We start from the raw sequence: 14,133 nt of genomic DNA on the forward strand, positions 1-14,133 counted from the left end.
AGATGAGTGCAATTGTGCGGTAGTTTGAGCATTCTTTGGCATTGCCTTTCTTTGGGATTGGAATGAAAACTGACCTTTTCCAGTCCTGTGGCCACTGCTGAGTTTTCCAAATTTGCTGGCATATTGAGTGCAGCACTTTCACAGCATCATCTTTCAGAATTTGGAATAGCTCAACTGGAATTCTATCACCTCCACTAGCTTTGTTCATAGTGATGCTTTCTTTCTAAGGCCCACTTGACTTCACATTCTAGGATGTCTGGCTCTAGGTCAGTGATCACACCATCGTGATTATCTGGGTCATGAAGCTCTTTTTTGTACAGTTCTTCTGTGTATTCTTGCCATCTCTTCTTAATATCTTCTGCTTCTGTTAGGTCCATACCATTTCTGTCCTTTATCGAGCCCATCTTTGCATGAAATGTTCCTTTGGTATCTCTGGTTTTCTTGAAGAGATCTCTAGTCTTTCCCATTCTGTTGTTTTCCTCTATTTCTTTGCATTGATCGCTGAGGAAGGCTTTCTTATCTCTTCTTGCTATTCTTTGGAACTCTGCATTCAGATGTTTATATCTTTCCTTTTCTCCTTTGCTTTTCGCTTCTCTTCTTTTCACAGCTATTTGTAAGGCCTCCCCAGACAGCCATTTTGCTTTTTTGCATTTCTTTTCCATGGGGATGGTCTTGATCCCGGTCTCCTGTACAATGTCACGAACCTCCGTCCATAGTTCATCAGGCACTCTATCTATCAGATCTAGGCCCTTAAATCTATTTCTCACTTCCACAGTATAATCATAAGGGATTTGATTTAGGTCATACCTGAATGGTCTAGTGGTTTTCCCTACTTTCTTCAATTTAAGTCTGAATTTGGCAATAAGGAGTTCATGGTCTGACCACAGTCAGCTCTTGGTCTTGTTTTTGCTGACTGTATAGAGCTTCTCCATCTTTGGCTGCAAAGAATATAATCAATCTGATTTCAGTATTGACCATCTGGTAATGTCCATGTATAGAGTCTTCTCTTGTGTTGTTGGAAGAGGGTGTTCGTTATGACCAGTGCATTTTCTTGGCAAAACTCTATTAGTCTTTGCCCTGCTTCATTCCGTATTCCAAGGCCAAATTTGCCTGTTACTCCAGGTGTTTCTTAACTTACTACTTTTGCATTCCAGTCCCTTATAATGAAAAGGACATCTTTTTTGGGTGTTAGTTCTAAAAGGTCTTGTAGGTTTTCATAGAACCGTTCAACTTCAGCTTCTTCAGCGTTACTGGTTGGGGCATAGACTTGGATTACCTTGATATTGAATGGTTTGCCTTGGAAACAAACAGAGATCATTCTGTCATTTTTGAGATTGCATTCAAGTACTGCATTTAAGACTCTTCTGTTGACCATGATGGCTACTCCATTTCTTCTGAGGGATTCCTGCCCACAGTAGTAGATATAATGGTCATCTGAGTTAAATTCACCCATTCCCATCCATTTCGGTTCGCTGATTCCTAGAACGTCGACATCGCTAAAAGAATACCCTAATTATCTGTGTAACCAAATAGAATCATACATTCTATTATGCTTATTGGGGTATGACCACAGGCCTATTGATAATTGTCCACTGTTAACTACCTAGGCATATGAATTATGGGTTAACTTTGATTGTCAGGAAATCTGGGGAGGTGGGTTTGTGCACGTGGTAGGGTATATAAAGTTTTCACAAAAAACTGGTCAGGGTCCTTGCTAAGAAGAGACTCTGCCTTGGGCACGCTGGTGTAATAAACTGCAGTCCACTATATACATTGTCCTTCTGAGTGAGTTTGTTTCCCAGAACACATCACTACGACAGTGGCACGTGGGATCTAGTTCCCTGTTCAGTTCAGTTCAGTTCAGCTGCTCAGTCGTATCTGACTCTTTGCAACCCCATGGACTACAGCACACCAGGGTTCCCTGTCCAGCACCAACTCCTGGAGCTTGCTCAAACTCATGTCCCTCGAGTTGGTGATGCCATCCAACCATTTTGTCCTCTGTCGTCCCTTTCTTCTCCTGTCTTCAATCTGACCAGGGATCAAACATGGGCCCCCTGCATTGGGAGTGCAGAGTCTTAGCCACTAGGCCATCAGGAAAGTCCCCCTGTGCTTTGGTTTCACTAAAGGATGTTAGTGGACATAAAGCCAACAAAGGCTTGGAGTGGTCTGTGTATCTGCGCTGGCTCCCATCCTTCTGTCACTGTGAGTTCCGGGAAGAGCAGTTCCACTGGGAGCAGAGCTGCCCTGGTGGATCAGAAGACCTGAAGCCTGCACAAAAGCTCTGCAGCTGACCTGCAAACTAAGCATCGGACAAAAAATGACTTTTCATCTGCTACTTAGTTTGGGGTGGGGGGGTGTCAGCGTGTTTTGTTGAAATACCTGACACATGATGTCAAAAGGAAGGAATGATTTTTTTTTATATAAATCAACTCTTGTTCTATGTTGGTTTTGCTCTCTAGGAAGCCTGAAACCAATTTGCTATGGCATCAGCATGGTATATGTGTGCCATACTATATAAAATATTAATAAGCATTGGTTCTCCTTGATTTGATCATAAAATCTATTTTTAAATGACTTAACACAAGAAAATAGAATAACTACACTACCAGCACAACTTTGGCCCTTACATAGATTCATCCTAGACTGAATCCATGTCCTAGTCTTTCTGGAGAAAAAATAAACTCCGAGAAACCCAACAAAGATCTGTGTAATTTTCTTCATCTTTGTTAACTATGACTTTAATTTGTAGTATACTATATACAATCAACAGAGTTGTTAATTATATGGTACTGCTAATCTTTTTATGAAAACAGGCTTTTGATAATGATTTGTTAAATTGGAGATAGGACAAATATTTCTATCTAGGAACAGTCTCATCAAATGCTATTCATTTCTTTCAACACCCATAATTCACTTTTAAATTCGTCAAAGCCTAGCTTTATTATTTCCATAATATAAATTAAAATGAAACATAGTGACACAAATTCCTTTATATGTCTAATTTAGAGTTGGCCAATTTATCAAATCTTTAGGCTGTAAGAATTTTTTCTTTGGTTGGAAGAATCTATTATGCCAATGTCCGGATGGAGCTCGGCTTGCATCTCCTACTTCAAAAGGCTGTCAGAATCCATGAGCCTCAGGATAGTATTAATAGTAACAACTGTGCAAGGTTTTCTGAGTTACTGTGCAAAGAAGAGATTCCTTACAAACACGTACAAGTATCAGTAAGATCTTGCGACACACCGCACAATTTATTGAGAAGTGCCATTTGATATTGCATCCAAGGTTAAGAACCACTTAAAGAGGGGTCTTTAATGCCATGGTGTAATTACGAAAAGTAGCTGCTTAAGTAATCAGAAAAGAAAAAGGTATTGTTAAAAAGCTCTAGAATTGAGAGCTTGACAGAAAGAGAGAGAAGAGACAAAGCCAGGGGTCCTTGAGCTCTCCAGCTAGACCAAGGTTAACAAGCCCCCCTTGGGCTTTCTTCGCAATTCCACAGTGGAAACAAGTCAGAAGAAAGGTATGCTTCTTTTGTCCTCCTGACCCTCCATTTACTCAAAAGCAACGGGCTCGACAATCCCGGAACAAAACCCTCATGGCGCTGGGTAACCTTCCAACCCTCAGAGCTCTATGGGCCGCTAAGCCAGCGCACAAAAGCGGGCCCCGCCGCTCTTTTGTTCTTCCCGAGGCTGGGCGCCGCGTGGAGAGACAGCTGACACGCTCTGGAACGTCCCAGCTGCGCACCCTGGGCCTCCGATGTTTATTTAGCGGACTGCTGGCTCGGCTAGGTGCCTCCGGGACCCAGCCGTGCGCCCGCCCGCGGAGGAGCCATGTACCGGCGCAGCTACGTGTTCCAAACCCGCAAGGAGCAGTACGAGCGCGCCGAGGAGGCGCCGCGCGCCGCAGAGCCGGACCGCCTGGCGGAGGCCCGGGCGGCCGCGCCGAACCTGGCGGCGCTGCAGGGGCTCGGCGAGCGCGTGGCCGCTCACGTCCAGCGGGCCCGGGCGCTCGAGCAGCGCCATGCCGTCCTCCGGAGGCAGCTGGACGCCTTCCAGCGCCTGGACGAGCTGGCCGGCCCCGAGGATGCCCTGGCCCGCCACGTCGAGGGCAACCGCCAGCGCGCCCGGGACCTGGCGGCCGAGCGCACCCGGCTGGAGCGCCAGGGCGCAGAGGCGCAGCGCGCGCTCGACGAGTTCCGGAGCAAGTAAGCGGCGCCTCTAGGGTGACAGGCCGCGCGGGCCGGGAGCGCGCGGCCACTGGGCTGGGAGGGCAGTCTCTGATCTCCCGGCGACCGGTGACTTTATCTCCGCGGAGGCACGCACGTGGTGCGTTTTCCTGAGCTAGGGCTAGCTTCCGTTGTGATGCCGTGTCACATGAAATGGTGTAATTTACTTTTTAAACCTATCTTAATATCTAGATATAATTACATGCAATAGAATGCACACATTCAAGAGCATCGTGTAATGAGTTGAGAAACGTAGGTACCCATTTAACTACTAAAACAAGATATTTCCTCTACCCAAAAAGTTCCTTTTTGCCCTTTCCCAGTCTTTGGTTCCCCCTCCCCAGTCCCCTCAACGGAGGCGCCCAGGGTTCTGATTTCTGTCACTATAGATTACTATTGCCTGTTCTAGAATTTCACAAAAAATGGAATCTTCTAGACATATTCTATGTGTCTGGCTCCTTCTGCTCTGCATAGTGTTTTTGAGATTGTTGTTGTTCGTTGCTAAGTCGAGGCTAACTCTTTGCCACCCCATGATGGATGTTTATTAATGCTCCAGGCTCATCCTGTTATAGAGGGTATTGCACCCATTTCACAGACTGGGATTCAGACAATGTATTGATTTAGGGGAAAGGTCACTCAGCTGGTGACTGCTGCATCAGGATTGGAATTCAGGTCTTGAACTTGCAAAGTCTAACTGTCTTCACTGTATCACAGCTGACACCTGGACATTGTTTCAACCTGTGTCCTCTAGGGTCTGGCTACTCAAAGTGCGATCCATGGACCAGCAGTTTCCCATCACCCAGGAGCTTGTTAAAAAAGGAGACTCTTGGCCCCCCCCCCCCCCCGCCCCAACCCAGAGCTCCTGGATCTGACTGCACTTTTACAAGACCCCCCCCCAGGTGATTCAGCATTTAAGTTAAACATTGAAGTTTCAAAAGTCCTGGTCCTGGGCAATGTGCCCCCTTTTGATAGAATGAATAATGCTTTAAAATCACCCTAAAAGCTGTTAAAAAAAAAAAAAAGATGCTCAGCAATTTGTCAACATTTTTCCAGGTTATAAATGAGTGTGCACTTTGACTCAGCTGGGTGCTTCAGGGAATTTATCCTCGGATATTCTGTGTGTGCGTGTGCTAAGTCACTTCAGTGTAGTCTGACTCTCTATGACCCTATGGACTGTAGCCCGCCAGGCTCCTCTGTCCATGGAATCCTCCAGGCAAGAATACTGGAGTGGGTTGCCATTTCCTTCTCTGGGGAATCTTCCTGACCTAGGGATCGAGCCCGCAGCATTTCTTAATGTTTTCTGCATTTGGTAGGTGGGTTCTTTACCACTAGCGCCACTGGGCAGTTCCCTCTGATACTCAAGCAGGTGTCAAAGGACATGTCCACAAGGATATTCCCTGCAGCATGATCTCAGTAACTAAGACTTGGAACCTGAATGCCTGTTAATAGGAGTCAGGTTATGAAATTGTGCTTCATTCATGCAATGGAATTCTATGCAATTGTAAAAAAAAAAAATAGTGTGTTATTATTATCTATTTTAAAAAGACAGGGGGAGGCATAGAGATTTTTTGCTTGCAAAAGGACACAAGCACACACAGAAACCTAACAACACTGCTTACCTATGAGGATAAGGGAGGACGAACAGAGTAGAGGGAGAATTTTAACTTAATGTTTTCTGACGTCATTTAAAAAATTCTCTGACCATGTAAGAGATTTATATGTTTAAAAATTATATAAATTAATGAAAAAAATTCAGAAGTAGACCTGATCTGAGGCCTCAAGTGGAGCCCAGGATTTCCATATTTAATGAGCTCCACTGGTAATTTCAGTGAACAGCCAGGTTTGAGGATCTCTGGTCTAGGGTAGCTGGAGAGTTTTCTTCAAATGTGCTCTGTGTTTGTATTACATATTCTCAGCCCCAGATGTGAACAGGTTATTCAGCATTGTATATCGAGCCTGTTTATCTGATCATAAGCATTCATTCCATCAGTCCTGCTGTTTCTGGTTTTCTTTCTTTTTAGCTGTGCTGTGTGGCATGCAGGATCTTAATTCCCTAACCAGGGACTGAACCTTTGGCCCCTGCAGTGGAAGTGTAGAGTCTTAACCATTGGACTGCCAGGAAAGTCCCTGTTTCTGGTTTTGATCCTGGAAGAAGGCACCTGAAAATCCCTATAGCTCTTCAAGGGAAAACTGAGGTTTGCAGAGGGCCTGTGGGTGGCAGGACTTGAACTTGGGTTTTTCGCCTGGAGGCTCACACCCTTTTCAGAATGCTGTGTCTTGGAGAGAAACCTTCCTTGGACGCCTGTGGAGTGAGGCCTTCACTCATATAAAGTTCATGTTACCTAAAGCAATGGAGGTGAATGTTGGTGAATGACACAAGGCAGCTCCATGGGTCATCTGGATACCCCAGATCCCCAGATGGCCTTTACCTAGGCCACAGTCCTTGGGTCACAGTCGGCTGTGATTTGACTGGGCAAGCATGACTCCTGGGAGCCCTCAATGGAGGGTGGCTGTGTTGAGTTTTCCTGATTTTACTTGATTCTGGGTTGTGTGTCCATCATGGAGCAGGCCCCTCAGGCTCTCTGATTTATTTGATAATTCTCATTAGTTTATTCCCTCCCAGTGCCCCCTTAGAGAAGTTTTGATAATTAAAATTGGGTAGTGAGATTAGAAAATCATTGTAAAAATTATACACATCTGTAGTACACTGGGGACATACACTGAGTTTGGTTTAATTCCAGAGGTGTGGTGATGACTAGCCAGAAATAGGTGAAATTAATGCAGAAACAGGAAGGTATATGCAGCCTTGTTAGGCATATTCTTTACCTGGATAGTTGTATAATTTCAAAATCAGGTCTTTAGCACATCAAAGAAAGGCTAAATAAAATAAAAACTATAAAACAAAACTACCAAAATACTATAAATACAATGATGCATACAAAATACAATGATGAGTCAATTATCCAAATTGCTGAAAGCTAAAATTAATTCTGTCAGTCAGACGATTGAAGCCAAAGTGGTTTTTTCCACCTTATGAATTCACTTCTATATTCACTTCTATGAATATATGAATATATTATGAATTCTTACCATGAATTCTTTATAATGAGATCACCCGTCTTTAATATAATACCTAGACTTGTCTACAGCATGAAACTAGGTTAATATCTTGTTTATTAAGTATGTTTTAAACTTTTAAAAATTATTTTTTAAAAAGTATTTGGCTGTGTGCAGCATGTGGGATCTTAGTTCCCCCACAAAGGATCAAACCTGGGTCCCCTGCACTGAAGGTGTGGAGTCTTAATCACTGGACCACCAGGGAAATCCCTAAATATGTTTTTAAGGTATAGAAATTCTTGGATGTTTCTAGCAGGAAAAAGCAGTAAGAAAATTAAATTTTGTTAACAGTTTTATTTTTAAAGGGAATTAACTATTTAAAAAAAAATCATTTCTGGCTTCATTAGAGCCACACAGAAAACAAACTGCTAAATGTGACATCCTGGTGTGAAAAGAAAAACTTATGCACATATATTTTGCTTACTGGTTACAGCTGAGCTTCTTGGATGGCTCTGGAAATGGGGACACTGAGAACAGTGTTCTTCCCTGAGGTCAGGACTTTTGATTTTGAGCTGCAGTTTCCCAGCACCTGTCAGTGTAAAGTCCTAACTTGAACCTGTGGCATGGGTGTGCAGGGATACAGAAAGCCAGGCTTTGTAGGTTGGGCTAAGTGCTGAGTAGGATTAGTTTCAACTACAAATAAATTCCAAGTTAACATTGGCTTATTCCAAGTGGAAGATTGTTTCTTTCTTGTGTAAGGTCTGGGCTAGCAGTTTAGTATGGCACCCTAGGGTAATCAAGGCCCACAAGGCTGTGTGTGGCCTTCAAGAAGGCAGCATTGGTGTTTCAAGGGACAAGATGGAGGAAGGGATGTAGAAGGACATACCTGCACCATCTCTTACCAAAGATATCTTCAAGTGGCCACAGGCATGCTTGCTTCCCATTGGTCAGGATTGAGTCACATGGCCACACTGAGCTGCAAAGAAGGCTGGGAAATGTAGTCTTTATTCTAGGCAGCCCTGTGGCTTCCAAACATGGCTTCCTATCTCCTATTAGGATGGATACTGGGGACAGCTTACAGGAAGTGAGGTGGGGGTCATTGCGGAACGGGCTTTCTCTTTTTCTTCAGGGGATGAAATTCCCCCTAGAGGGAACCTTGTTCTGATCAGAATGATTTCTGGTGTTTCTCTGCTTCCTTGATCTTTAGCTTTTTTTTTTTTTTTTAGGACTCCAGGGAAGAAGCAGACTAGGAGAAAAAAAATACACGTGCTCCTAGCACTGGCTGCTTTCTTAATCTTGTGCATGCTTATAACTTTGGTGGTGTCCCCCCTCTACCCAGGCAGTGTGGTAGATGTGGCAGGCTCACATCTGAATCCTGACTCACCCCTCTATGTGTGAAGTCCTCCAGGAGCTGAGCCTGAGAAAGTTGTTTATTTGGGGGATGGTGTCAGGGAGCAGCAGTTGGGGAGTGGGGAAGTGAGGGAGGCAGGGAAAGACCAAGTGGTGCCTCATCCGGCAAGTTACCCTTTGTGACCACTGGCGCCCACCTGTGGGGTGGAGAGCCCTCGTCTGTGGTCCCATCTGGGAGGGAGGGAGCCGGGGCGTGTGTATCCCCACTCCGGAGCTTGCAGGCTGCTTCCAGGCTGACTGGCTCTTTGACCTGTCCAGTCTGCCCTGCCCCCCAGCCCAGGGGAGGCTCTGGGTGTGCAGAACGATTCTGACAGATGCTGAGGCTGTGAGTGAAGCGCCCAGAGCATCTACAGGGGCCTCGGGCCAGTTTCTCAACCTCAGTTTCCCCATCTTTCACATAGGGGTAACAGCAGCTGCTCTCTTCCAGGGTTTTGTAAGGATCAAAGGACACAGTCTAGAAAAGCTGTCTCAGGTGGATGAATACAATAGTATAGGATAGCCAGGTGAGGTCAGGGCAGTGGTGTTTGAGGCAGAACCTTAGGGCAGCCCCCAGGATTGTAACTGCGATCCTAGGGTGACAGCTGTGCTAAGGTCTGATTCCTGCATCCTTGGGTGGCTAGGAGGGGGTGCTGGGGGCTTGGGGCTGGGTCTCCATGTATGGCGCCCCCTATGTATACCATGGAGAAGGTTGGGAAAGGGTGAGTGGGCTCCGAAAGACAGCATCAGCTCCTGCTTCCCATAAAGAGAGGGCGCAGGACTCAGGCTGACTGAATGTCCCACTCTGCCTTCTGTGTCCCGTCTGCAGGTATGAAAATGAGTGTGAGTGTCAACTGCTGCTGAAGGAGATGCTGGAACGACTCAACAAGGTAAGCAGAACCCGACCTGGGGTTTGAGTAGATTCATGGTGGGATTGGCACCCCACTCCAGTACTCTTGCCTGGAAAATCCCATGGATGGAGGAGCCTGGAAGGCTGCAGTCCATGGGGTCGCTGAGGGTTGGACACGACTGAGCGACTTCACTTTCACTTTTCACTTTCATGCACTGGAGAAGGAAATGGCAACCCACTCCAGTGTTCTTGCCTGGAGAATCCCAGGGACGGGGGAGCCTGGTGGGCTGCCGTCTATGGGCTCGCACAGAGTCGGACACGACTGAAGTGATTTAGCATAGCATAGCATAGCATAGCATAGCATGGTGGGATTGAGCTAAGCGGCTGAATGATTGTTGTTCCACATGCCTCCTTTTTGTGTTCTTTCGAGACTCCTCCATGTCTTTTGGGGTCACTCTCCTTTTTAAAAAAGTTTTATTGAAGTACCGTTGATTTACAATGTTAATTTCTGCTGTACAGCAAAGTGACTCAGTTATACATATATGTACATTCTTTTTCATCTTCTTTCCCATTACGGTTTTAAGGATGAGGATGAGATGGTTGGATGGCATCACCGATTCAATGGACATGAGTTTGGGTAATCTCCGGGAGTTGGTGATGGACAGGGAGGCCTGGCATGCTGCAGTCCATGGGGTTGCAAAGAGTCAGACATGACTGCGCGACTGAACTGAACTGAACTGATGGTTTTATGAGCTGTACAGTAGGACCTTGTTGTTTATCCTTCCTACGTATAATAATTTGCATTTGCGAATCCCAGCCTCCCAATCCATCCCTCCCCTCCCCCCACAACTTGGCAACAAGTCTGTTCTCTGTGTCTGTCTGCTGCCGTCCTTCATGGCTTTGTAACTTCAATGAAATCTTTGTGAGTGAGTGCACACACCCCCATGCACTCCTATCCCACAAGCTACATGAGCTTGTGAGAGATCTCTAGACAATGAAGCTCATTGCTTTGTTCGGCCATCAGGATGTCAGTGTCACAGAGGCTGGCTGTGGTTTGCACCAAACTTGGGAGAGGACTTGCTCCAGGCAGTAGTTACTTGGATCAGTGCTACCGTATCCTGTTGGCTAAGAGTCTTGAGAAGATTCCTCCCCGGGGAAAGTCCCACGAGAACAGAGGACGAAATTTCCTTTTCCCCTCAAACTCCTCACTCTCGAAGTATGAACTGTCTCCGTGAGGGAGGTACCGGAGCTTAGGGGAACTGTTCTCTGCCGGGGCAGTTTCCTTTTCTGGATCCTCCAGCATTTCCTAACTGACTGGATCTTTCTGCTGTAGCCAGGAGAGCTCGACTACCAGATAGCAGAGTGATCTTGGACTGCAGAGGTTATCCGTGGCCAATAGGTCTGAGCATGGTCCTTTTCTGATCATTTTGGAGCTCAAATGTCAGAAGGAAGGACCTACGGGGACTGATGAGTTGAAGGGCTGCTTATTCAGGGTACCTGGCTGCTTTCACCTTCTCCTCTTCCCCACCCATAACCTCATTGCTGATAAAATCTGTCACCCTTCCCTGTTGCACCCAGATGTGGCCTTAAGAGTCTTCTCCAAATGGTTGCCATATGATCCAGCAATCTCACTCCTGGGCAAAACCATAATCCGGACAAAACCATAATTTGAAAAGATACATGCACCCCTATGTACATAGCAGCACTGTTCACAGTAGCCAAGACTTGGAAACAACATGAATAGCCATCAACAGATGAATGAATAAAGCAGATGAATAAAGAAGATGCTTCCCTGGTGGCTCAGCTGGAAAAGAATCTGCCTACAGTGCGAGAGACCTGGGTTTGATCCCTGGGTTGGGAAAATCCCCTGGAGAAGGGAAAGGCTACCCACTCCAGTATTCTGGCCTGGAGAATTCCATGGACTGTATAGTCCATGGGATCCCTAAGAGTTGGACACAACTGAGCAACTTTCACGTTCACACATATATACCATGGAATATTACTCAGTTGTAAAAAATAATTAAATAATGCCATTTGCAGCAACATGGATGGACCTACAGATTACTGTACTAATCACGTAAGTCAGAAAGAGAAAGACGAATATCATATGATATCACTATATGTGGAACCTGAACTATGATACAAATGAACATATCTATATAATAGAAACACACTCACAAATATAGAGACTTGTGCTTGTCAGGGAGAAGGAGCGTGGTGGTGGGATGGAGTGGGAGGTTGGGATTAGCAGATACAAACTATTGTATAGAGACTGGATAAGCAATAAGGTCCTGCTGTAGAGCACAGGGAACTATATTCAATATCCTGGGATAAACCATCATGGAAAAGAATATGAAAAAGAACATATTTATGTGTGTATAACTGAGTCACTTTGCTATGTAGCAGAAATTAACAGGTCCTGCTGTAGAGCTCAGGGAACTATATTCAATATCCTGGGATAAACCATAATGGAAAAAAATATGAAAAAGAACATATTTATGTGTATATAACTGAGTCACTTTGCTATGCAGCAGAAATTAACAAAACATTGTAAATCAACTGCATTTTAATAAAATAAATTAAAAAAAGGTTCTTCTCCACATGGAACTCCAGGCAGGGACTTCAGACTGTCAGGGTTTGCTCAGGGTGTTGGTTACTAAACTGCCAGTTGGTGGGAGGGTCAGAACTACACTCGGGACACTGCATGTTGCTTCGTGGATATCACCCACTGTGTGATTCTTCTGTGTCTGTCCATGTGTGAATGTCTGACATGTTGTCCAAGTCAGGACACTGAGTGAAGGAAATGTTAGTAATCACACATGTCGATTGATAGAAACTGGATGGTCTCAGGCCAATTGGGCAGGTGGGCACCCAGACGTGAGCTCAGAGTTGGCAGGGAGGGTGTCCTGCAGAGGGGTCCTGTGCACACAGCTCAGTGACTGGCCGTGTGCTGAGCTGGGTTGGAAGTCTGAGTTGATTTGGGCCTTATTAGCCTTCAACTTCACTCAGCAGTTCGACTGACACCCATGGCTCATCCCCATTGTTTTTGGCAGAAATTCCAGGCTCCCAGGTGGGGCTACTGTTGTGTCCACAGACCGAGGCCTCTGGGAACAGAGAAAGCTGACCGCCATCAGCTTTACGCACTTTTCAGCCCTTTCCCCGCGCCCCGAACGGCTCGCTCTGCTTTGTAATTGTCCTCACCGTAGGTAGGGCCCCCTCTGGACATGGCACTGAGGTTGTCGCCTGCCCTGCAGAGTGTCATCCTGGGCCTTCCTCAAAGAAGCAAGAGACAGAACTTAGTCCGTTTAACCTTTGGTGGCAAGTGATGCGACTTAAAAACAAGCTCAAACCTTCGATTTTTCTGCTATTACAAAAGCAGTGCGTATTCCCAGTAGACAAATAAGAAATAGAAAATGGAAAATAAGGGAAAGGCATTCCACCCTTTTCCCCGCTTCATTCTGTGATGTAGCGTGTGGACGGTTGGGATCTGAGTCCAGTGGGGATGTTATGAAGGTTCCGTGGGAGGATGGGACCAGGCAGTAGGGTGGGCGGGGGCCACACAGGCTTCGGCATGGCTGTTCCCGGGTGCAGGGGAGACCCTGCTCCCCGCAAGAGCTGTGCCGTCCAGAGCAGGAGGGTGGCCTGCTACTAGGACCCCTCACTCCACTGCGAGTGGCTTCCTCTCTCGGCACCTCAGTTTCTCTGTCTGGAAAATGGGAACAATGCCGGTTCCCACCTCAAGAGCAGGTGTTTGTCTGCATGGCTGGTGAAGGTTCAGTGACACAATCGTAGATGTGACCTGCCTGCTACAGTTGTTACTGTAGGTCACCTGATACGATGGACACCAGCTTAGTTCTCTCTAGATGTGGCTGTGTAACCCCAGGGGAGTGGGAGTGTGTAGAGGGATAGCTTTGGAATTGCTGTGAATTTATTTTTGTGAATACCTTTTGTCTATAGCGGATGACATAAAAAAATTCTTTAAAAATGGCATTGAAATATGTATAATATCATATATGAAACGAGTCCCCAGTCCAGGTTCAATGCACGATACTGGATGCTTGGGGCTAGTGCACTGGGACGACCCAGAGGGATGGTATGCGGAGGGAGGAGGGAGGAGGGTTCAGGATGGGGAACACATGTATACCTGTGGCAGATTCATTTTGATATATGGCAAAACCAATACAATATTGTAAAGTTAAATAAATAAAAAAAGAAATGTTAGAAATAATTAAGGTAATGAAAAGATGTATTTATAACATCAACAACCTTGATGCCAAAATGAGAAAATTATCTGTAAAGTGATTTGACAGGGCTGGATCAAAAATAGTTTTAAAACTATAAAAAAAAATTCTTTAAAAATTTTAAAAATTTAAGAAATTAAAAAAATTCCTTTTTAAATACATGTCAATAAACATGAATCAATTGGAAAAGAATACAGGGTGAATAGTAGATTTGGATGTGTCAGAAATCACGAACACAGGATGCAAATGCAGTGAATGGAGAGGTCCCTGCATCAGCTCTCGGAACCTCAGAACAGCCTTGAGGATTTTGGGTTTTTTCCCCAAAAAAAGAGGTGGGATATCACATCTCTGTCAGGGCAGGAGCTCACCCTCAC

The 14,133-nt window shown here is 45.5% G+C and overlaps 1 protein-coding gene across 2 annotated transcripts in view; it reads left to right on the forward strand.

The window, feature by feature from the left end:
- The first annotated feature begins 3,275 nt into the window (after nucleotides 1-3,275).
- The window catches only part of BFSP1 (beaded filament structural protein 1), a 38,867-nt gene continuing 28,009 nt past the window's right edge, over nucleotides 3,276-14,133 (forward strand). Inside the window, exons 1-2 of one of the 2 annotated variants that reach the window (XM_027559676.1) lie at nucleotides 3,276-4,204; nucleotides 9,498-9,558. In XM_027559676.1, coding sequence (XP_027415477.1) covers nucleotides 3,831-4,204; nucleotides 9,498-9,558 — 435 coding nt within the window. In that variant the 5' untranslated portion in view covers nucleotides 3,276-3,830. Of the gene's footprint in view, nucleotides 4,205-8,290; nucleotides 8,372-9,497; nucleotides 9,559-14,133 lie in introns of those variants that run through there. The other variant, XM_027559677.1, reaches the window with a different exon arrangement.

Source organism: Bos indicus x Bos taurus, chromosome 13 (genome assembly GCF_003369695.1).
Source record: "Bos indicus x Bos taurus breed Angus x Brahman F1 hybrid chromosome 13, Bos_hybrid_MaternalHap_v2.0, whole genome shotgun sequence".
In the NCBI taxonomy this organism is placed as follows: domain Eukaryota; kingdom Metazoa; phylum Chordata; class Mammalia; order Artiodactyla; family Bovidae; genus Bos; species Bos indicus x Bos taurus.